General features: G+C 56.5%; 1 protein-coding gene across 9 annotated transcripts; it reads right to left on the reverse strand.

The window, feature by feature from the left end:
• TEAD3 (TEA domain transcription factor 3) lies at window positions 148–23,221 on the reverse strand. Of its 9 annotated transcripts, XM_021377371.1 has the most exons (14): window positions 21,175–23,221; window positions 12,102–12,355; window positions 8,999–9,063; window positions 7,353–7,415; window positions 7,164–7,226; window positions 5,357–5,368; window positions 4,893–5,030; window positions 4,673–4,716; window positions 4,530–4,591; window positions 3,995–4,128; window positions 3,713–3,886; window positions 3,222–3,362; window positions 2,868–3,020; window positions 148–2,383 (listed from the first exon to the last, which is right to left on the reverse strand). In XM_021377371.1, the coding sequence occupies exons 2-14, from the start codon at window positions 12,235–12,237 to the stop codon at window positions 2,270–2,272; spliced, it is 1,299 nt and encodes a 432-aa protein (XP_021233046.1). In that variant the 5' UTR covers window positions 12,238–12,355; window positions 21,175–23,221; the 3' UTR covers window positions 148–2,269. The 9 variants fall into 9 exon arrangements, with proteins under 9 accessions (XP_021233046.1, XP_021233050.1, XP_021233049.1 ...); XM_021377375.1 differs by lacking the exon at window positions 7,353–7,415 and having other exon boundaries at window positions 21,175–23,217; XM_021377374.1 differs by lacking the exon at window positions 7,164–7,226 and having other exon boundaries at window positions 21,175–22,280.

The following is a 24,523-nucleotide window of genomic DNA, read 5'->3' on the forward strand; positions in this document are numbered from 1 at the left end:
CCTGCAAACCCATTCAACCCTACTAACCACAGCAACCCACTGCATTATGCATCCCCGAGCTGAGTTAATTGCAGAAGCATAACCCAACCACAGCAGACCCCATAGACCCCACTGTCACAAAAAACCCCAAAGGAACAACAGAACTGCTTGAGCCAACGCATGAACAAATAATTTTAATGTTTTTTCAGCAGACTGTTGTTTTCTCAGAGCTCCACAGTCTCCTCTCTTCAAAGTTGGACAGATACAGTAAACACAACAAATATATGATACAACCCATCACAGCTGGATTAAAAAAATACACAAAAAATATAATACATAAAAAAAAATATTATTATTTTTAACATTGTGGACTGACAACAGCTCTAAAAATGGTGATTGTAACCCTGGTAAAGCTTTACAAAGTCTTTAAAAAAATAAAACAGTACTTCATGTGAAATTCATAAATACACTGGAGGAGAACGGAGGGGCTATGGGGAGGGCAAGGAGGGGTCTCTGGGGCTGTGGCTGAGTCCTAAATGGGGCAGGAGGGAGGGATGCAGGGATAGAGAGAGGGAGGGATGGATGGAGAGCGGGAGGGATGGAGGGAGAGAGAGGTAGATGGTGGGATGGAGGGAGCACAAAGCAGTCCAGTTAACAAAGAGCTCCGTGTGATGGTGGGAGGTTTGAACTTGGATTCCCAGAGTTTAGATCAGTGAGTGAAAGAAAAAAAAAAAAAACACAACCACGAACAACAAACAAACATGCTACATATGAGAGCCTGGGGCACGTTGGCTGAGGCTGTCCCTGTGATTTTCCCCTTTTTCCCTTGGACCCGGCACTGGGGTGGCTCTGCTGGGTTGGAGCCCCAACGCATGGCATCGGCAAAGGGCATTTCCTGAGCTCTGCGCTGCCCCTGCACACCCGGCATCCCGTCATCGATACCCAGCTCCATCATCCCAAAACACTCTGCACTGCAGCTCCCACTGCCTTCAATCCCACTCCAGGGGGACAAAGTGTCCCTCCTACCCTCGCTCCGTGCCACCCTGCACAACCCCTCCTGGGGATGCTCTCCCCTTGCAACCTGCAGGACTGGGCACAGTGCATTCGGTTATTATGGGCTGTAGTCCCAAATTCCCTCTGAGCAGACCCAGTCTCGCATCCCACATATCCTCTGTCCCCTCTCAGTCCCCTCTCTCTCCCCATTCACAGCTCAGCACCATGCTCCTGCCAACTCGGCTGCTTCCCACTGGGAAAAAAAGCCGACACCAGAACTGCCAATACAGAAAAACAGGCCAAAAAAAAGATGGAAAATGTACATATGCAAAATAAATCAGGCAAATCCACTGTGCCATGGCAAGCTGCACCAGGGGGTGTTTGGGGCTGGTGAAGAGCCTGAATGCAATCCTGGAAGCATGCACAAACACCACAGCAGTGTGGTGACCCTGAGCCCCATAACACTGCCCCGTGGTACCGGAGCAGCCATAGGCACCAGAGGTGACAGCAGAGGGTCTCGGGCACAGTGGAGTGTCACAGCATGGACAAAGCTCAACTCTGAGCACAGTGTCTTTAAAAAAAAAAAAAATTAAAAAGCACTTTTTAATTTAAAAAAAAAAAAAGAAAAAAAAAAGAGCCATTAAACAACGCTTTGCATTGTCGGTGCCCTCCCGCTCCCAACACCACCAGGATGGAACAAGAAACACCCATCCTCATCAAGGCACGATGCAGCCTTCTCCCGTCCCCTTCTCCTGCCTAGGACCACCACCCCTGCCCTTCTCCTCCCTGCTCCCACCTCCGCCCTGGGCTCACGGGGATGTCTCCATGTCCCCACCACCACCCGCAGCGCCAGGTCACACCGTTGTGCCAGGGATACCACTGTGGACCCGGTGACACCATGTGGGGTCCCAGACTGGGAGGCGAAAGCAGCACCATCCTCCACTCCAACATCCTGCAATGTCCTGGTTCATCGGCACCACTGCATTCCCCATCCAGCGCCGGACACGGGCTCCTCTCCTTCCTCCCTACATTTCCATTCTCATTCTCATTCTTCTTCTCCTTCTTCTTCTTTTTTTTTTTAATATATATATTTATTTAAAAACTGTTCCTAAAGTAGAAAACATCTGTGATCGCAAGTCAGTCTTTTTTGGCTATTTCTTTTCTTCCTCCTCCTCCCCCTCCTTCTCCTCTCTTCCAATGACTCCTGGTGGGGCCAAGGGGGCACAACAGGCGGCACTTCTGCACAACCCTCCCCATGTCCCCGAGTCCCTCAAGCCCCCGCCTGTCCCGAGGGCCCCTAGTCCTTCACCAACTTGTAGACGTGGTGCTGGGCGCCGTGCTCACTGGTGGACACCTCAAACACGAAGGCAATGCAGAGCAGGGTTTCCTGGGTATCCCTGTTGGTAACAACCTGTGGCAAAACAGAGGGGCATCAGTAAGTGTACTGGGGGTGGATGCTGTGATGGGGGGTGTCGTGTGGGCTCAGGCATGGCAGCTTGATTTGCACTGATTTTGCTATCTGCTATTAAGGGTTTGTGCAGAATCTGAGACAGCTGCTTTAATTTGCACCACCAAAACTTTGCCCCCCCTCCCCCTGCCATTGTTTAGGGGGTGAGTGCATCGGCTTGGGCACAGCCATTCCATTTGCACCATCACAATCTGTTCCCTGGAACTGGGATACATTGAGGAGACACCACATCAGGCACTGCTGCTTTCACTACACCACCCCATGTTTGCTAATCAACATCTGGGAGGTTGCACACACTCAGGCACAGCTGCTGTATTTGCAGCACCACCACTTGGGGCAGTTTGCAAGGTCCCATGCAACATTTGCATGGCCGATATGATGTATACGTGGTTTGATCCATGCACAAAGCCCTGGGAAGGGTGAGTACCTGCAGGATGGTGAAATTCTCCAGGACGCTGTTCATCATGTACTTCTCCGGGAGATGCTTGAGTTTGTGGATGAAGTTGATCATGTACTCGCACATGGGGGAGCGGTGGATGCGGTAGACAAAGCGGCTGTTCTCCAACCGCGCGTACTCCGTCTGCAGGGACAACCAGGCATCAGCAGGTGGGTGATAGTAACAGCGAATGCATGTGGCAGCCAACAGGGATACCGTAGCATAACTACAGCCTGTGCCCACATGCCCTACACTCGCTTCTGGGGTTTTATCCATCCCACACTGTCCCAGGACTCAAAGCATGGACACCATTCCCAAATACTCCCAATGTCACACAGCACTCACCTCCACCTTCTCCACAACCTGCTTCCCAAAGGAGCACACCTTGGTGGACACTGTGATGGTCATGTTCTCCGCACTGCTGTACTGACTGCTGACACCATAGAAAGTCCCTGGCCCATCCTGGATCGTGCTGTTCAGATCCGCCTGCAGAGAAAAGAGAGGGGTGCTGTCATGAGCTATTGTGTTCTTGGGAATGGAGACACTAAGATGGGTTGTGCAGAAAAGCTGTGGGTGCCCCATCCCTGGAAGTGTCGAAGGCTCTGCATGAGGCCCTGGGCAGCCTGATCTGCTGGGGAGCAACCAGCCCATGGCAGGGGTGGGGCTGGGGGGCTAAGGTCCCTTCCAACCCAACCACTCTGTGGTTCTATGATCTTTACAGACCCTTCCAACCCAGCCATCCCATGGTTCTATGATTTTTAAGGTCCCTTCCAACACAACCATCCCATGGTTCTATGATCTTTAGGGGCTGGAGCTCGATCCTCCCAGCCTCATACCCAAAACTTGACGAGGAAGAAGGAGTTCTGGGGCCCACGCTCGTAGAGCTCCTTGAGGCCACCCTTCTTCTCAGGGAACTTGTCATAGATCTGGCGGATGTCCACGGCCTCCAGCAGCGGGTCGCTGTACGAGGGGTTCGTCTGCCCAATGTGCACGAAGAGGTGTTTGCTATACTGTAAGGGCAAGTGGGGTCAAAACAAGCTGGGGGTCAGCCAAGAAAGCTGCGTGACACTGAGGACAGGGGTGGCCAGGAGTCTAGGGGACGTGGAGGGTGGTGTTACCGTTTCGGCGTCCCGCGGCACCTCCATGAAGGCGGAGTACTCAAGGAGCCGCAGCTTGGCAGAGGCGATGGTGCGATCCTGCCAGACTGGCACGGCTGAGGCGGCCGGTGGCAGCGGGGCCAAGGGCTCATAACCTGGGGGGGACACGGGTCAGTGTCAACTGAGGTGGCCCCCCTTGTAGTACCAGGGTGCTGCTTGCCTCGCTGTGCCCCCCCCGCCCCACCCCAACCTCCCAGGATGGGCGTTTTGCTGTGGGGTGGAAAATTTGCACCCCATCCCAAAAGGGGACAGCAGAGTCCTGCTCACTGTGGGGTTTTGAGCTGGGTTTAAACCCAAGTTTTCATCTCAGGATGCTGGGATGGGAACCTTGGGTGGGTGACATTGCTAGGCGGCACAAGCATAGGGATAAAAAGCTGTGAGGGTGGCCCCAGGGTGGGTGGCACCATTAGGTGGCACCATGGAGGGGACAAAAAGCTGTGTCCCCAGCACCATTGTGGGATGCCAAGTGATGCCCCCCAAGAAGGACGGCACTTACTGGCTAGTGATGGAGGCATGGGCGGCTGGATGGGGTAAGCTGGTTGTGCAAACGGTTTAATGCTGAAAAACACGAAGTGCCTCGTTAGGTTAACAAGGCTGGGTCCCACGGGCGGGCTGCTTGGTGTGGGGGCTTGTACTTACTCCTGAGAGGGCCCAGGCTGTCCTGGGATCGGCCCACTCCAAAACTGTGGAACAGCAGAGAGAACACAGTCAGCACCCCTTAACCCCCCGAGATCCATCTGCAGTCCCCAGAGTGCCCCTACCGCAATGCAGCCAAAGGGCTGTGACCCCCCCAGGGCCACGTACGGGTTCTTTCCCGCCACCCCAAGCATGGAGACCGTGTGCACAGAGCTGTCCTCACCCTGGGGGCAGCAGAGAAGACGGCCTGAGGAAGAGGAGGCGGGGGGCTGAGCTTGTTCTGCAGGACGCTGGCTGACACAATCTGAGCAGAGGACATGGACGCCATGCTCTGCAGAGCCTTGTCTTTGGAGACCTGGTCCTTGAGGGGGGGAAAGAGAGGAGATGGGCATTATACAGGGCTTCAGGTAGGCTGCCCCCCATCCCCCAGAAGTTTTGCAAAGTATGGAGGTGTTGTGCAACCAAGGGATCAGGGAGTGGGGGGCAGGCACGGTTAATGCAACCAACACCAAAAATACACAAGGTAATTAACACCTTGCAAATGTCTCCCCCCCACACACACACATGCTGCACCACCCCTCCAGATGGGAGCTTCCAGGTCTAGGAGGTGTCCCCACTGCCTCCTCAGGGGCACAAAGGGCTTAGCAAAAGGCAATGGGGAAATCGTGGCATCAGAGCTCAACTTACCAAGTTCATGGCCTGTCCGCAAAAGAAAGGAAAAGACATGGTTAGAGCCGAGGGCACCTTGGGTGCACCCCCTGCACCCTCCCCACCTTGCCACCACAGCCTGGTTTTGGGACTGACTCCCTGGTCCTCATGTCGTCCTGGTGATGGGGACCCCTGCCTTCACTGCTTTCTAATACCCTTCAAACCTTCCTCACAGCAATGAGAAGGCGAGAACCAGACTTCTTCAAGAAATCCATTTTCCCCACTTTTTCTCTCATTTTGAGGGCAGGAGCTGATGGCAGCAGGCACTCCCCAGCTGCAGTAGGAAGTGTACAAGCTGGTTCTTCGCTCCCCTCCTCATCCCACTCAGGGCTCAATGGCCCCATTTATTCCCACCTGGGGCATGGCAGATGTGAGATAAATAGGGTATGGGGGAGCGCTGAGCTCTGTGTGCAGGAACATGCCGCCAGCACGAACCCGAAGAGTGTGACTGCACCTTAAAAAAGTCACTACTTGCTGACGGATGGGAGTTCTGACTCAGCAGAATGAGAGCCTGTCTTGAGGTCCCAGATTTGCCTCCAGGGATGGATGTGAAAGGATGCTCGACATTCACACCACACTGCTTCAGAGTGTTGCTCATGGTCAGCCCTGCAGCATGGTTGGGGCTGGAGCCCTTGAGCTCATCCAGTGCCCTTTTAAAATTATTTTTTACAAAGCTTTCTGCTGTCATTCGTCCTACCCCACCAGCTGCCCCCTCTCCCAGGCTTGGGGTCTGGTGTACAATCCAAATCATTTGCAGTTCCCTCCCAGCAAACAGCTGGGGATGAGTGGCGGGTGGTCCTCGTGGCACTGGGGTCTGCCAAACCTGCTCACTACTCTCAAAGGGCACAGCGTAGTGATCCTGGAACATGGGTCCACTGCCAGCCCCGGTGCAGGAGCACTCAGACCGAAATGGTGGCGATGGTTTGGGGACTGAGTAAACCTCAACCAGAAGTTTTGGAGACAGAATGCTGTATTCTTGGGGCTGGAAGCTTTCAGGGCCCCCAAATGTGACTGGATCCAGCTCAGGGGATTGAATCAGGAGCACCCCAAGCTGTGCAAAGGGGATGTCCCCAATGGGCACAGTGGGTCCAACCCAAAGAGGGCTGCGTCCTTTGGGCATGTCAGTGCTTGCTGAGTCCCTCCATCCCCACCCTCCCAACAAATAACACCAGGAACAATGGAAATGGTTATGGACAGGTTAGTTGGGCTGCAGTTAGGAGGAAGGAAGGAAAGGAAAGCCAACCAGAGCAGTGGGCAATCCAGTTTTTCCTAGCTCGGCTCCATTGGCTCCTGGAACTGTGGGCTGTCCTGGGACCACCACTGCATCCCCACTGGGAACAGTGTCCCCATATCATGGTGTGTGACATTGTTGGAGACACTGCTTGGGGACATCGCTGCTTCAGCTTCTGACAAGAGCGGGGGGGACAATGCTTGTGACCACCCCAGCTCTGGGGGAACACTGTGGGTTTTGCTTTGTTGCCAGTTGCACTGGGATGGGTCCTTTCCCCACTGGGAAATGCCCAAAGGAGCAGAGTGCATCACAAGGGAAGGATGTAAACTCAATTCTACGTGGTCCAGGTTGGGGGGTGGATAGGACACCATAGACACTTCCACATTTTTGGGAGAGAAGAGGGATCACCCAGCCCTTGCAGCCACTCCAATCCATCAGTTCCAGGAGCAAAGGGAGGAGGGAAGCAAAAAAAAAGCCATCAAAAGGAAAGGAAGCGGCACACTAGAGAGTGGAGAGTGTTAGTGGTCAGTGGGCAGGAGGGAAGCGGGCGCATACCTTCAGCTTGGACTGAATCTCCCGAGATTTCCGTCGGGCAAGAACCTGCAAGTGGCTAGAGACCTGCAGAGAGAGAGCAGGAGAGGAGAACAGCAGAGCCGTCAACCAGAGGAAAAGAGAGGAAGGAGAGGGGCTGCCCATGCTCAGAGAGACACCGCCGAGGACACCTGGGCACGGGCGCCAACGTACCTTGATGCCAACCTGGTACTCCCGCACCTTCTTCCGAGCTAGAACCTGGATGTGGCTGGACACCTAGCGCCCACCACGCCGTTAGAAAGGAAAACACAGAGCATGAAGACATGTCCCTGCACTGCCCCAGGGGAAAGTGTGTGGGAAAAATGGGACGTGTAGATCCAGGGTGCTCCAAGGAGGTGTTCATGGTCCTGCAGCACTGCAGCTGCCGTGAGCTGAAGGGAGGAAAGTTAGGGGGAAGGGGGTGGGGTGTGTGGGGAGAAGGTGGTGGCTCTGTGTTTATCATCTGTTGGGGCTTCCCAAAAACACTGCCCCACACCTGTGAGTGCACACAGCCCCGCTGTGCTTTCAGTAGGGCTGCAATGGGACTGCTGGTCCCAAAGGGGGTGCAGCATCCCCAGGGGTCCTGCTGATACTGCAGGTGGGAAATTCAAGAAGTTTGGTTTGTGCAGAGCCCTCCAAGCACAGGATGGGGCTGATCTGCAGACCCTTGGTGCATGTCCCTGCCCCTACCAGGGCTTACTTTGGGGAGAGCTCCTTCAGCACCAGGACCCACACCCGAAGTGTTGTGCGCTCCCAGGCAGCAGAGACAGGTGTGTGCCTGGGGCCGGGTCTGCACCGCTGTGGGTCATGGAGTGCAGACGGAAATGGAGGGGCACTGCATGGGACACGCACAGTGGGTGGCACAGACACTGTGGGGACACGGACCCATTGGACACGGATGGACGCCGTGGGATGCACACAGCCCTGCACAGTGACACTGCAGGGCATGGACACTGTAAGGCATGGACACTGTGGGACGATTCTCACATACACAAATGCATGGAGGGGACAATGCCATGTGCACCGATACGCACCGAGCATCGCTTTTGCTCTGTGCCCCCTCCTTCTCCCAGTGGAAGGGAATCCAAGTGAGATGTGTACAGCAGAGATACCCAGCACGTAGGTGAAACACAAGGGTCAAAGCCAGAAATGAAGAATGCAGTGGCTGTGGCTGGACCACAGTCCTCTCCTCCAGCATCAGTCTCGAAGGAGTTTCCCCACAGCACATGGGTACCAGGATCCATCCTGTGCAGGCATAGTGGCACGGGGCCACCCCAGTACGAGTCACCTCAGCCCCCTCTGTCCCCTGTGTCCCCCTGGGGAAGGCCACCACATCCATGAGGATGCATGGTGGGTAGGGATGAGCCATGTGTACATTCTAAGTGGACACAGTGCACAGAGGCCTGCAAGCACTGCGCAAGCAAAAGGGGACAGCAGTGCTCCCCTGCCCTCCTGCCACCCCCAGTGCTGCCACTGCCGGGCTCTGTGCTACTCTGGGGACCGTTTCCACACCACTGTTCCCTGTCTGCAATGGGCACAGCTGGGTCTCAGCCCTCACAATGCCTTCAGTGCACTGCATGCCACGCAAGGCATACAACCCTACAAGGATGTTTTGGGACATGGGGACAATGTCTGGCTCCAGGTGGAAAGAAAGGGCAATGCTCAGCAACACGCAAGAGCTGCAGCTCCAGCGCCATTACGGAGAAATGGACCCAGTGAGGAGAAAGCACAGATGCATGGCACAGCTGGACCCCTCTGGGCACCCCATTCCCAGTGCCCAGATAAAAGTGCCCCCAATAAAAGCAGAGCGCTGGCCTCACCTGCTTCCTTGTCCTTGTCTTCCCCGTCCGCAGCTTGATGTAGCGGGCAATCAGTTCATTGCGACCTGTGGGGATGTGCAGCGTCAGCCCCAGCAAGATGGGGACAAGGGGACAGCATGGGACGAGGGGACACTGGTCTGTAACGAGGGAGGAGGCTCTGCCAGGAGATGGCGCTGCCAGGACAGCTGTGTGGCCCAAGGGGACATTGGGGTGGCCCAAGGGGACATCGGAGTGGCCAACCCCCAGCCAACACACAGGGACACCCATTGTGTCCCCCTCCCCAGGCACCATGGGGCAGGGATTGGGGGTCAGGGGGTGGCATCCACAAGTACCCCTCATTGTAGCAGTGTCCCCAGCATAGGTCACCACAGATCCCCTGAAACCATCCCAACAGGGCACTCCTTTGAGCACAAACCACTTTCGTACGTGGGTCCTGGGTGCCCCCCAAGCACTGAGCTTCCCCCAACATGCCAAGCTGCCCTTTCCACCAGAATTTCCTAATGTCCTGGGCTTAATTTGAAGCAGAAGTGCTTTTGCGCCACATTTTACGGGGCCAGCTGTGGCCAATCTGCGCTCCAACGTCAGAGCAGCTGGGAGCGTTCTTCTCCCAAACCCAGCCCTGTTCCCCACCAATGCCTCACCCCCCGCGCATGGGGGCGGCAAGGCATGCCAGATTTATTTTAATGGACCAGATGGTGGTGGTTGGAACTTGTTGAAATGCCCTTGGAGAGGGTTTCGGCTTTAAAAATAAATAAATAAAAAATAAAATAAAAAGAAATCCCCACCACTCTACCCTGGGCAGCTCCACAGCAACTGGGAGTGGGGGGGTGAGAGGGGACACATGAGGACCGACAGTGCCAGGTGCTGTGGGGTGGCTGTGGCAGACAGGGGGTGGTGGCCTTGGGGGGGGGTCACCGTGGGTCCATTGGAAATGTAGGCACGGCAAAGGGTCCCTGTGTTCAGTCCTGTCCTCTGTGCAGCAACCATGGGTGCCCCGGTGCCACCCCATGGCAGCCCTAAAACGCTGGAGCAGACATCACTCCCTCTTCTGCCTTTTAATTAATGATCAGCTCCAAATGACCAGGGCTCACTTGTTCTTGGTTGCCAAAACGCTGGCTTGGAAGGAGCCGTGGCATCATGCACCCATCCCTGCCTTATCCTGCCCAGCACTCAAGGGTGCCCCACGCACCCATCCTTCATTCTTCCCAGCACTCAGTCGTGCCCCACACGCTCATCCTTCATCCTGCCCAGCACCCAAGGGTGCCCCATGCACCCATCCCTCATCCTGTTCAACATCCAATGGTGCTGCGTACACCCATCCCTCCTCCTGCTCAGCACCCAAGTGTGCCCCATGTGCCCATCTCACATCCTGCCCAGCACCCAAGGGTGCCCCACGCACCCATCCCTCATCCTGCCCAGCACTCACAGGTGCCCCAGTGACATGATGCCACAGGGTGCAGCAATACCTGTGGCGATGGGGTGTTAGGTTTGGGTCCTTCAGCACCTTGGCTGTGCGCAGCCCGTTCCCATGTCCCATCCCCATGCTCAGCATTGTGGAAGCAAATAAGGAAAAAAAAAACGGCTGCAGGGATGCTCAACATGGTGCCCAGCACCAGACAGATCTCCCCACACCTCTGCCTCATCCCACATCCTGGCAGCACGACCTACACCAGCCCAGGTGCCCATGGCCGTGTCCCTGTGATTCACTTGGGGCCATGCCATTCCCTCAGTGAGGGCACATCCTCCTCCAAATTACCACATTCCCCAAATTCCTCTCCCCTGACACCACCACATCAACCAGTTGGACGGCTCTGTTAAAAATAACCCAGTGGGACACGCCGGCGGCCAAAGAGCGGCACGAGCATGCCCGGCCCGGCCCCATGGTTCCCACCTGCTCCTGGGGCACGCTCACGTCCTGCAACCCATCTCCAAGGGACACTGGCACCGTACCCTGTGTCAGCACAGCACTGGACAAAGCCACTCATCCTCCCATTTGGGTGCTCCAAGGAGGTCCCCAAATCAGTGCCACCTGGAGATGCACAGCCCAAGTGTAACCCCATTGCTCTTCCAATGGGTTTGTTCTGGATTCCACTTTCCAAGGGCACATTCGAGAGCAGAGCCCTCAGCGATGCTACCCCCAGCCCCTATATGCAGAGCTCTCTGGGTTTGCGATGGGAGGTGGGGGCCGCTGCCTCTTTAAACAGCTGCCAGATGGCTCTGAAAGGCTGGAAAAACCGGTCTGCGCCCGGGTGTGCTGCGCAGGGCCAGGCTCCCAGCGGCACTTCAGCTATTCCAGGAGAAATCCAAAAAATGCGCCCACTCAGGAAGCCCTGCGCTGCCTTTCAGCCACCAGCCCCAATCAGGGTGCCCCAGGGTGGCACTGGGATGGGGACGGGGACAGCGTGTTCCAGGTACCCAGTGCCCTCCGTGCCATGGGTGGATGAGCCACTGGATGGTAATGCATTGTCACTGGTGGGTTTGGAGGTCACCACCAGGGATGGCAGTGTGGCACCATGTCCCGTAGGAGAGAGCACTGAAGTCACCTGTCTGGGGAGTGACATCACAGCAGGGAGAGAGAAGAGGACAGTCCCACTGTGACACAGATGGGGACACCACCTCTGTCCTCTCCTTGGTGGCACTGCACACCCCTGCCTTCATTGCCCATCCTCATTCTCCCTGCTGCAGGGGAAATGAGGCTGAGCCCACGTAAAACTCATTTCACAAATGGGGCAACGTCACCTGATGCAGAGCCGGTGGCTTGGGGCAGGCTGGGGGCCACAGCCACCATCCTCTTGGAGCGCTCCTCGGCTCAGGACGCTATAGGGAGTGGTGTGGGACAGAGCTGTGCCTGCTCCCTGCCCCACGGCTCCACCAAACCTGTCAGTCTAGCACATCGAGAGCGGGAGGGAGGGAACGTCTGTGACAACACCATCCGGACATGGGTCACTGCCCTCTGGTACCCAAAGCCATGCAGCTTGGGAAGGCGCCTGTGGAGTTGGGGTGCTCTGGGTCAAACCCCAGATGTGTTCGGGGCTCGGAACCAGCCCCATCCCAATGCACAGTAACAAGTGCAGTGCCCAACCCATCCCAGGCGTGCACTCACCATACATCTTGCCTTCATCCGAGAGGATGATTTTCCGCCGGCCGCAGGGAGGGTAGATCGCCAGCGCCTCCTGGAAGCTCTGCTCGATGTCCGGGCTCCACACTCCCTCGGCATCATTGTCCAGGCTCTTGTCCATCCCGTCCTGGCCATCTTCCCGCCCCTCCCCGGGGCTGCCGCTGGCGTTCCAGCTGTTGGACGCTATGGTGCTGGCTGCTCTGGGCTCTGAGCCCGAGCCCCCACGGACACGTGGCAACCTGCGAGGACAAAGGGACACCACTGAGACTTGGCCACAACTGTTGCAGCCATGTTGGAGGGGCGGGTGACAACATGGTCCCAGTAGGTCTCCAGTGCTGGCACTGAGCTAGGAGAGCACTCCGGTGCCAAGCATATGATGCACACAGCTCTGCCTTGGGGACATGGCCACATTTGCCATCAACACCCCAAATCCTGCAGAGCAAAGTCAACAAGTGCCCACCCCAAACATCACTTGGAAACAACCCACGTGATGCACTACACACAAAGCACTCAGGCACATGGTGCTCAGATAGAGCGCTTGGGCACACGGTGACACTTGGGGACCTGTGAGCCCCAACCCTGCACCCCTAATCCAGCAGAGCAAAGTCATCAGATGCCCACCCCAAACATCATTTGGGAACACACCTGGGTGTTGTACGGCCCATACAAAGCACATGTGCACACAAGTGATGCTTGCGAACCTGGGAGCCCCAGTCCTGCACCCCCAGTCCAGCAAAGCAAAGCCAACAGATGCTCACCCCAAATATCACTTGGAACAGCCCATGTGCTGCACTACACACAAAGCACTTGGACACATAGTGCCCACACAAAGCACACACAGACACCATGTGTGTCCAAAGGGCACACGGTGACACTTGGGGACCTGAGCCCCCAAAAGCTCCCAGTGAATGCAGGGAGGGGATTTGATGAACCAGGTGCCCCAAGGATGCTCCTCTGCCCTCCTGCAGAGTTTTGCAGAGCTGCATTGGGTTCTGTTTGGAGGTGTCTCACCGTGCAGCGCTGCGCTTCCCGTTTGGGGTGGGAGCGTGCAAAGGTCTCAGCGCGCAGACATCTCCTTTTAAAGGAACTGCAGCAACCCGCTGGCTCGGGCACGCGCCCAGGCTGCTTTGTGTTGTGTTGTGCTTTTTTAAAAAATTTGTTTAATAAAAAAAGAAACTTTTTCTCCCCCCCTCCTTCTTTGCCACCACCTTCTCCGTGATGTCAGCCCCTCTGCTCCCCCCCTTGCCTGCTCTCGCCCTTGCCTGCTCCCCCCCATTCCAACTCCCCCCCGCACCCCCCCCAGCGTTCCCCCTCTTGCCGAGCACTGTGGCCAAATAAGGAGAACTGGATTGCAGGATGGAGCCGGCAGCCAGGGGAGGGATGGCGGCAGCAGGCTGCACTGCTCTGCACCCCACGCTGAGCACAGCCCTGGGGGGCTGCATGGGCTGGGGGGCGGGGCTTTGCAGTGTGAGCGATGGGGATGGGAGAGGGATGGATGGAGTAGGGGGGCTGGCACATAGGGCTGAGCCCCCCAGTGCCCACCCCATACAGCTCCCTGGGACCTTGTCCACGTGCAAACCCCACAATGGGTGCTGGGATGGGAGAGGGACAGCTGGCATGCGGGGGCCTGCCCATGGATGGGCACATGGGACTGAGCACCCCCCATGCAACCCAATGGAACTTTGTTCCCATGTAAACCCCACAATGGTGCTGAGAAGAACCCCTTGCAGCCCCCACAGCACCCAGACCCCACAGACCTGCAGTGCCTGGAGTCTCCCCCAGTAATGTGAGATCCCCCCTCTGCAGTGGGATCCTCCCCATGGGGCTGGGGTGCCATGAAGGGACAGCCCTGAGAATTGGGGTGCAGGGGTTTTGCAGGGTGCCACAGCCCCCCCACCGCTCAGTGGGGGTTTGGGGAGCCATAGGGCTAGTAGTACTGCTGCCCACATGGTGACAAGTGACATAGGTCACCATCCCCTTCCCCAAGGGCTCCCAGCTCCTTGCAGCCTCCCCAAATCCCTCCCACCTCACTGCCTCCCTCCCCAGCAGGGAAATCCCAGCACAGCCTTTTCAGGGAAGCAGGGGAAACACAGAGGGAGGAGGAGGGCAAAGCGGGGCCCAGGCCAAGGTGCGAGGAAACAGCTCCTCCTCCACCAAACCTGCTTTTGGCCAGGCCAAGGGATTTTATTTCCTGGAGGGAGGGTGCAGGCAGGCAGCAAGTCACAGCTTTGACGTAAGGGGCCGAGCGCAGCGCTCCACCCAACCTTACAAAACAGCAACCAGAGGAGCAATTAGGAAACCAGCACGGCTGGACCTGGGTACCAGCCTGCCCGACCTGATCGAGGCTGGGAGGGACTGGAGCTGCCGGAAAAATAACATCTCAGTGTGTCCCTCCTCCTGGCTTCTGCTTGGGACAGGGACTGAGCCCCCATCCCATAGGGACCCTGGCACCTGAACAGAGACGTTCACAGTCCCACAGCACAGGGATGCTTGTTGCACCGTGGCAACCATGGGATACCCAGGAGGGTGCAGAATGGGTGCTCACAGCGGGCATGGAGGGAGCCACCAGGGCACAGCCAAGGTGAAGCCGGGAGATGGAGACAAACACAGCATTCTGCTGGGCTGTGTGCTCACCCCAAGCTCAGCCCCAGTGCAGCTCAAGGGTTTGCCAAGGTGGGGGTTCTCAGTCCTAAAATGCCACAAGAAATCCCTGCCAAACCCTGTGGCATCAAAAGCTTTGCCTAAGGGGTTGCAAGGAGGGAGGGGATGCGTGGATTGGGGGATGGAAATATTTAGGATGCAGCAGCGGTGCCCAAGTGCCCAGGTCAGGAGCAGAGTGCTGGTAGGGCACAGAGGGGGCAGGAGCAGCAGAACCTGATGGGGTAGGGATTGTGGGGCTGAGGATGTGTGGGAGCAGCATGAGGGCAACTGTGGGGCTGGGAGCCTGGGGATGGAATGGGGAGCATGGGGTGGCACCTCATCCCCAGCAGTGCCACTGAGCTTGGGGACAAGGTGCACACTCTCCGCCCCAGCATGCTCAGCCCCAAAAGCACTCCCCCACACTGCACATCACTCCAGTCCCATGTCCTGACTGCGGGGGGAGAAAGCCAGGATTTGGGGTCTGCCCAAACCAAGAGAGGATGGATGGAGGTAGGAGCCATCCTATGGTGACTATCGTCATGACACAGGGACCAATGCCCTCATTGTTCCTTGCTTGCCACAGACATCCCTGCCCTCCTGGTGGCATCAAGGTGGCCCTGCTGTGGGTGACAGCTAGCCCAACGCCATGGGGAGCAGCACCAGGACCCCACACTGGGGACACACAGGATTGGGCACGAGCAGATGCAGCACAGAGGGCTACAGCCACCACCCTACTCACTCTCTGCGCAGGGGCCTGGGGCAAGCCAGCCCCCCCTGCCCGGACCCCATAGCAAAAGGATAAAAGTTCAGCAACAAGTTGGGGCAGGCACTGGGGCCGGGCGCAGCCTCACCTGCACAGCAACTGCTGCGAAGCTGACACTCGATGGGGAGGGGTGGGGGGACAACACGGGGTCACCACCATTGGAACACACAGAGGGAACCGCTCCCTTGGGCTGCGCTGCTCAGACACTGGGGCAGGATGGGCATGATGTGCCCTGAGGAGGACACTCGGGGTGCCAATAAGGGCTGCCCCCATTGCTTTGGCTCTGCAGGACCCCAAGCCAACAAACCCCAAAGCAGAGAATTCATGGGTGCCCCAACGCACTGGGTGCAATGTAAGAGCCCACCCAGCCACCAGACGACACAGTCTGTGGGCGCTGTCCACATGCTTTTCGGTGATAGGAGGAGCACAGGGTCACCCACCCCATGACACATCCCACAGGGCTGGGAGCAGGGCAGGGGAACACTGCCTGCAGCAAGAACGTGGCCAATGCTCTGACAACCCAGGGTCTCCTAGGAGGACCCCAGCAATGGGAAGATGTTCCCTTCTACACTGATACCCCGTGCTGCATACCAAACCACGACGCTCACCAGGCAATAAGCCTTTGTGGGCACGAGGGCTGGAGTTGGCACAGCTTTGCTCACCCCACTCTCCTCCTCCCAGCAGCTCTGCGGCTGCAGTGTGGGATTCCCCTGCTCCCTTCCACCCAGGGCTGTGCCATGGGGCCACCCACAACCCCATGGGACACCAAGGCCCCAGGGCAGCCCCACGTGGGCTGGGGGCATGGAAGCAGCTGAGCCCCCGGTGCTCCCCACGGAGAAGCCTTATTTCCTTTCCTCTATCACTTCCTGTCCCTTCCGGCTTGGCAGGCAGCTCAGGAAGCAATCGGAGCAGGGAAACCGCAGGAGGCCACGTGGCAGCATCACACTGGGGTCTACGGTGCCACTAGGGCCATCCAATCATGGGATGCTCATCTATGGCATGCCCAACCATGGCGAGCCTATCCATGGTGTGCCCATCCATGAGGCACCTATGGGATACCCATCCATAGGGTGCCCACTGTGACTCCACCCTGCAGACCTCAGAACAATCCCCCAAAAAGCTGCCATCACTGCGCTGGTCAAGGATGCTCCAATCCAAATCATGAAGGCAAACAATGAGGAAATTGATGTGTCCCTGGAAAATTATGGCATAGCCAAGGGACAGGACCTGAGCAAAGCTCACGGTGCAAGTGAGATGCTCCTTCAGTTCCAGCATGCAGAAGAGCCCTCCATCTCCTCCTCTTCGTCCATCCCCAGCCACACTGGTTTTTGGCTGCTGGAGGACCTGCACTGGTTTCACCCAAGGCTCTGGGGCCAGGACATGGGGACAGGGGACAGACAGACACCATACCCCAGCCTCCATTCCTCCTTGCCCCAATTACCCTGCCCAGCCGGGGCGTTGCACCCGTCAGCTCATAAATAGAAAGCTTTGACAGCATTAATTACTCCCTGTGTTATGAAATAAGCACGATGGAAACAACAGGGTTGGGGTTGAAGACGGGCCACCACCATGGCCACCCTGTGACACCCACAGCACCAGTTGACCCGGGACACAGCAGGGACAATGTGTGCAGGAATTTGCTTTGCTCCCACCCCAAAATGTGCCCATCCTGGGAAGCACAGGGACATTTCCCTCGGGGTAGGCACTGTGTCCAGGACCCAAAGACCCACTGCCACCATGGGCAAGGGAGAGCTGTGGGTGCCAGGGCTCAGTGTACATACATGGGGCAATGTCCCCTTGCTGGGTGGGAGAGGTCCCAGGGACGCCCTCAGGACACACTCCTTCCATGGAGGAGGTTTGGGTGCTGCTGACCCCACTGCAGGGGAAACATTTTCTAAGGGATGGAGGCTGCTGGGTGAGGAGAAGGAGCAGGAAGAGCAGGAGGAGGAGGAGGAGGAGGAAGGCTGCAATGCATTTCACACTCACCCCCATCCCAGTCACCTCCGCCCCCGCGAAACCCAACCCTACCCTGGAGCAGCTGCACCGCTGCCTGCATCAACACTGTGTGGTGAGCACAGCACTGCACAGAGCAGGAAACCCATGGGGTGTGCAGCAAAGGGAGCAACAGCCAATCCCCCCAGACTCATAGGAAAAGGCTTGCAGGGTCACAGGAAGGCTTGCAGAATGCAACCTTTCCTGCCCAATTTCCCAAGGCAAGGACAGTGAGGTCACTGCTATGAGGTCCCCAATGTCACCAACCCAAGCGGGACAGCCTACAGGCTGAGGCCATGCAGAAACAGTGCAGCACTGAGTGCTGTACCAATTTATTCCCAGAAAGGGACAGTTAAGCTCAGCATCACCTTACTGCATGCCACTACCCCAGATGAGCAAAGTGGGTGAGAGAAGCAGCTTGGTGTGTGCCCATGGCAGAGCATAACCCTCCACCCCATACCTCTCGGCACTACCCGACCCACCCATTGTCTCCCATGGGAGTCATGGGGGAAACCCACACTCCCATCGGGCAGGGAGACACAGGGTCCTGCCCAGTGCCTTTGCCTTACAAGGAATGAAGCCCACATCATCATCATCATCATCCCCAAACCCAATGCTCGCGTTGGTTGTGTGCACAGCAGGAGATTACAGCCGGGGGAGGGCAGCGGGGAACTGGCACGGGCCCGCAGCCCATCCTCCACAGCGCAGCTGTAAACTTTGAACATCTTCCGGAGAGAAGTTAGTGGCTATTGTGAACAGCTGGATTTAATCTGATGAGGAGCGAGGAGGAGACAGTTGTGGGGAAATAATATGGCTTGGCGCTCTTGGGCAAGGAGCCCAGAGCCCCAGCAGCACTCCACTTCCCAACTGAGGTGAGGAAACAGAGGCACAGAGCTGCCGGGGCACGGGTGGCTGAGGCCCCTGGTGGTGGTGGGGTCACTGTCCCTGGAGGTGTTCAAAATCATGGAGATGTGGCACCAAGGGACACAGTCGGTGGGTAGGGTAGGATGGGTTGAGGTTGGATTGGATGACCGTAAGGCCACTGCGCCCATTTCCCAAATGGGTAAAACCACCACCCCAGCAACCCATCCAAACCCATGCCATATCGCTGTGTGCCTACTGCAGGCTGGCATGGGGCATGGCCCCAGTGGCTCACCCCATCATTACCTCCCTCCCTCCCTCCATCCAAAAAAAACATTTCATAACACGACACGTGACGGTGGCAATAACGAACACCCACATGCTTCAGGTGCTGTCCCCAACCACAACACAGGTGCTTGGGCTTGGCCACCCCGGCACGCTCCCAGTGCCTGACCTGGGCACCGACCCCAAAAAAAGCCTATTTCCCAGGAGCATTCAAGTTTGGGACAATGCATCCAACCATGAGAGTCCCTTCCTGCCTTGGACTGTCATGGTGGTTTAAATTCAAGAGGAGCTCCTTGGGATCACCATAATTCAGATAGTGTCTGTCCCACCTCTGTGCGCACATAGGGATTCTGAACCCACAAACCTTGGGAATGGTTCCGCAGCCCATTTTCTGCTATCTATCTCTACTCCCATTCCCACTGATGGAAGAAAAGGCAGAAAGCCCCATTTTCCTGCAGGAAGCCCAATGTTGTCCATTTCTCCCCATCCCAAACTCACCTTTCATTGCGCTTGGTGCGTCGCATGGGAGTGGTGCAGCTCCGTGATGTTTCACATGTTAATTACAACCAGTGACCACAGCAAACCCCATGTCCCCATAGCACAGCAAGAAGCTCCCGGCCCCACTCTCACAGCAAACAAGGGGTTAAATGGCAATTAAAGACGGTGCCGTTTCCGGTATCATGATAAATAGTGACCATATGTCATGGGAAATGCCAGTGAGTTCTGCTGTTGTGGGCTATGGATGGATCTGGAGGATGGAAGGGATTTTGCAAGATTGGAGGGGGATATGGGCCGAGAAGGTTGGTCCCTGTGCAGAACCCCTTCTGTCCCCTGTAGTGCCATGGTAAAACCATCCCCATGCCCTGCACTGTCAGCCCAGCCCAGCCGAGAGTCCCCACAGCGCCGTTATGCAATGTGGCCGCTCCCAAAGGGTTATTTTTGTTAGAAAAGCTGCTGCTGTGCCAGCCCTGGGGGCAAGCCTGGCCCCAAGCTGTGTCTGAGGTCCTGCAGGGATTGGAAGGTCCCCTTGTTCGCCCATCTCCACTCAATGTCCCGTCCCCACTGGGGAGCACAGATCCCCGTGTAGACCCAAGCATGCCCAAAACCAAAACTCTGTACCCCAATGGGACGCTTAGGTCCCCTCTATCAGGGAGCAGCTGCCACCTGCCTGCCAACAGGGCCATCCCAGTTGACCTCAGCGAGACCCCTCATGTCCCATTTGGGGAGCCACTCATGGGAAAACCACCCCAAAACCCAATGGCTGGAAAGGGCTTTGAGGTCACCAGAGCTTCAGTTGCGACGGCACAAAGAGGGGCTCACCGCACCCCACAGCCCCCCAGCAAACGCACAGTGCCCCCAGGCAGTGCAAAGCCCTGACTCACAGTGCACACGTCAGAAAGCGATAGGAGGGGGCAGAGGACGCCGGAGCCCAAAATACCCCGCTGCGCCTGACATGGAGATTAGCGCTTTGCTGCGACGCTGTCGCCTGGCCCAGCTCACCATGGCCCCCAGAAAAACCCCAAACCCTCCACCCCAATGGGAATTGGCAACACAAAGTGTACGCTTCACCATTCCCAGCAGTTTTCTCCCTAAAAATGACTTGCTGGGTGCTTTTAGGCTGGGCAATATTTTTCTTCTGAAGGGGAGAAGTGAAAAAACAAAACAAAACAAAACCGAATGAGAGTGCAAAAATAAAATAATAATAATAATAAAGATGACACACTGCCGAAAATTATACACCTAATTGCTGACTCGTTAGCAATGTGCCCCTATGACGAGGCATAAAGTGTTTAGCATACACTCACCACATGGTCATATGTGTGACACACATGTAACGTGACACGTCCCCGTGCCCTGCGACCCCACTGCCTTTGGGGTGCACATGGTGGGGTGGGCATTGTGCCAGGGCTGTTTATGTAACGCCCGCTTCAACGACGTATGGGCCCTATTACACACAAGGCCCCTTTGTAACCCTACATGTAACCCGGGGATGTGCAGCATGAAGGCAAAAAAATATGGATTCACCCCAACGCAAACCTTTTGGGATGAGAAATGATGAGTGGGGTTGGGGAGGGCTGAGCTGCCCCGCAGCGCTGAAAATGGGAAATGGTTGGAGTGAGGGGCGGGAGGGCGAGTGGGGAGTGGGAGGAGGGGGGAGCTGCGTGATGATGGGGTCCCGGCGCTGAGTAGGATGGGGGCACTGCAGAGCCGTCCGAGGAGAGTACAGAACGGCCCCGGAGAAGTGCACGGAACAGCCCCGGGGACGCTCCCCACGCCGAGGCTCCCCTCAGCTGCTGGGGGGTTCGGGGGGCAGCGAGGCCCCTCTGTTCCCCCTCCTCCCAGTTCCCCACTGCCATCCTATGGGGCCGGGGCCGGGGCCGGGGCCGCCCCTCCCGGGCTCGGTGCAGGCGGAGGGCTACGGGCCGAGAGGAAGGAGAGCAGGAGGAGGAGGAGGAGGAGGAGGAGGAGGAGGACGGGAAGGAAGGGGGGTTGGGATCTCTTCCCGACGGCGCTTACCTGCTCCGTGCTCCGGAGGGCTGGGCCGGCCGCGGGAGCCGGGAGCGGATCGGGACCGAACTGGGGCCGGGGTCGGGGATGGGCCGGTGTAGGGCGGTAGGAATGCGGGAGCGCTGCGAGCTCCGGAGTCCGCGCAGGGAACCAGGCGCAGGGACAGGAAAGTTTATGCAAGGGAGGAGCAGAAAGTTGGGAGTCAATCAGGAGGCGGCGGGGCAGGGCGGACCCTCCTCCCTCGGCCTTCCTCCCTCCCTCCTTTCCCGGTGCTCTTCCCTCCCTCCTCCCGAGTACTCTCGCCCCGTCGGGTCCCGATCTCCGATCGCCGACCCCCTGTCCATTCGCAGTGCGGGGACACGGAGCGGTTCGACCCCCCCCCGGAGCACAACACTGCGGGACGAAAGGGCAGTGCGGCCCCGGCGCCGCGAGCGCCTTCTCGGAGTCTTCATCCTCCTCCTCCTCCCGGAGCTTGGGGTGCTCCGGCTCTGTGCCAGCCTTCAGCGCATCCTTATCCTCCTGTGCTCGTCTCCTGCACACCTCTATTCCTTCCTGCACACCTTCATCCCATAGACACCTTCACCCCCAATATACACCTTCACCCCTTCCCCTACACTTCTATCACCCTCCACACACCCCTGTGTTGTGCCGCACACCTTCATCCTCCTCCTCCCTCTCCCCCTCCTCATCCTCACACCCTCATCTTTCTCCAAACAACTTCATCCCCTTCCCAGATACCTTCATCTCATCCTCACACCTTCATCCCCCTCCAGACACCTTCATCTTTTTCCTTGCTCTCATATCCTTATCCCCATCCTAGACCCTAATCTCTCTCCAAACACCTTCTTCCCATTCTCTTCCTTCTCATCCTCATCCTCACATCCTCATCTTGCTCCACTTTCATCCTCTTCCAAACACCTTCATCCTCTTCCTCACCCCCCTCTGCACCTTCTTCACCCGCATCCCCTCACCACCCTCCTCCCCCTATTCATCCTCACCCCCTCACCCCCTCCAAACACCATCATTCCTTCCAAAATACTTTCATCCTTATCCTCATACCCTTATCCCCATCCTAGACCCTCATCCCTCTCCAAACACGTCCAATCCCCTCCTCATCCCCACCCTCACACCTTCATCCCTCTCTACACTCCCCCACAATCCCTCACACCCCACAGTTCCCTCCATCTCCCTGGACAGTCATCCTTGCCTGTAGCACCGGGATGGGCATTTCGGCCCAAGCGGCTGTGATTTCCCAATGGAATCCCAGGGAACCCGGCCAGCAGCAGGGCTGAGGGGTGGTAACATGGTGATTGCATGCGAGTCCCTGGCCATGGCCCAGCCTCAGTGCTGGGATCTGTGGTCCCAATGGCAGAAAGCCCAGTGCTGCTAAGGACGAGTTCGGCACATACCAAGGATGTAGGCAGGTCAGGTACACATGGCACAGTGCACATGGATGTAGATCAGGGAGCAGGATCCTCCTGGCACTCCACTCAGGATAAGGATGCTCCCTGCATCCCATCCCTTTCAGAAACACATTTTTCTAATTTTCATGCCGAACTTGGTTGTATTGAAGCATTCTGGGACAAGTCAGCCAATGGTGCAGCCCTCCACACACCCATCCAGCACATTCAGCAATCTGGGTGATTAATATGGCCATATCACATTCTTCCAGCCTTGGCCTGGTGCTGACTGCAAGAATCTGGACCAAGAACTGCAACAAAATGGCTGCAATTCTCCAAGGGCCATTCAGAGCACTCGTTACTCATCCCATACTTGGGCAAAAATGACATTGACTGCTCCTGGAGATGACAGACTTAATTGAGTTCAATGGGAGTTTAGTCTGAGTAAGGCATGAGCAAACAGGCATGCGTTAGCCCATGAAGAAAAGCCTGATCTGCAAATGTTTAGGAACACATGGTGCTCTGCGCAGGGGAGCAGCAGTGGGGTTACTGCTGTGCCGAGCTGGATGCGTGCAGTGAGTGGCTGCAGCGTGGTCTCATCCTGTTCCAGTTCTGCCCTTGGTGCTTTGCTGTGGTGCTGCCGATCGGGGCCTTTTTTTTTTTCCAAAACTTGGTTTCTGCTATTCTTTGTCCACTGTTGGGAACAGCAACTTCCTTTCCCAAATTATAATATAAAAGAGCTGTGAGCAGCAATGCCATAAATAATATTTTCTTATGGCCGGAACATCCAAGTCTAGGCAACACACCAAGAACAGCTACAACACTGTAAAACTCTGATACTTCTCCAGAAAGGATTCGCTAATTAAAAAATGATTCCTTTCTTAAAACAGTTGAAAAATATCACCTTTCCCAGTGCTGCCAGTTGGTTACCATGCCGAGAGCAGCACGTCCTACACACCTGTACCACTGGGATGCGACCCAGAGCAGCACCGTTCCGCTTATTGGAGAGGGATGGGGTGGGATGCTCAGCATCAACGTGGGATGCTCAGAGTCATGGTGGGATACTCAGCAACAAGGTAGGATGTGCAGCATGAAGGTGAGCTGCATTCTTCCCTCTTTTCCTTACATCTTTGCAAAAACTACAATGCATTTCCCTGGAGGATCCTGGGATGAGCTTGTGTACTCCATGGGGCTAAACCCATCCCCACTTCACCAGACCAACCCCAATGCCTAAACTCAACCATAAAAAGCCTCAAAGCCTCCCCCTCAGGGTAAACCTTATACCCTGGGATTGAGAAAACCATTTCTCTGCGGACGATGCACACTTTGGCCTCAGAAGCTCCCTCCTCTTCTTCTCTGGTTTTTTTTAATCTTTACTTGCAGAGAGCATTCCTTCCACACCCACGCACACATCCTCATCCTCACCCATTGGTCTGCCGGCGCATCTGTCACACTTTCCATTGGCCAAAGTAGATACACATTGTGACTGCCTCAATTCTTCATCTTTGCTGCTGTTAACAGCCAGCGCAAACAAAGGGCCTGAACATCCAGCACCCTATTAAATTGCTTTCATTTGTTTCTTATGCTGCAGTTGGTTTGGGTTAGGAGGATTTGTGTAAGTGATTTGGAGAAGGCGGCTGATGCTGTAATTGCTGTGGGCTCTGCGTGCAGCGCTTGCACATCAGGCTTGCTGCTGATGGCAATGGGTTTGGGATGGGATGGCATTGTGTCTCCAACCTAGTGTTGCTTTTTGCGCTCTTTGGCTGCAGCCCAGGCTGGGAACTTGGGGGAACTGCAAGTAATATTTGAAAAAATGTTTGGGACTGTTAGAGAGAGGAACTCCCAGGGAACAGCAACGCTCTGAGAGCATGCACTCTGGGGAGCCCCATACCAAACCCTACTTTTTTGCTGCACTTTGGCTTCCTGACTCCCAGCTATGCACAGGAAACTGAGACAAG

This window comes from Numida meleagris, chromosome 25 (genome assembly GCF_002078875.1).
Source record: "Numida meleagris isolate 19003 breed g44 Domestic line chromosome 25, NumMel1.0, whole genome shotgun sequence".
Lineage (NCBI taxonomy): Eukaryota > Metazoa > Chordata > Aves > Galliformes > Numididae > Numida > Numida meleagris.

Coding starts and splice junctions, on each gene's coding strand:
- TEAD3 (XM_021377370.1), bottom strand. CDS start 11,058: ATGGGGTTACACTTGGGCTGTGCATCTCCAGGTGGCACTGATTTGGGG. Junction 4,129..4,529: donor CATGCCTCCATCACTAGCCA/GTAAGTGCCGTC, acceptor TGTCCCCCCCAG/GTTATGAGCCCTTGGCCCCG. Junction 3,887..3,994: donor TGCCGCGGGACGCCGAAACG/GTAACACCACCC, acceptor TTGCCCTTACAG/TATAGCAAACACCTCTTCGT.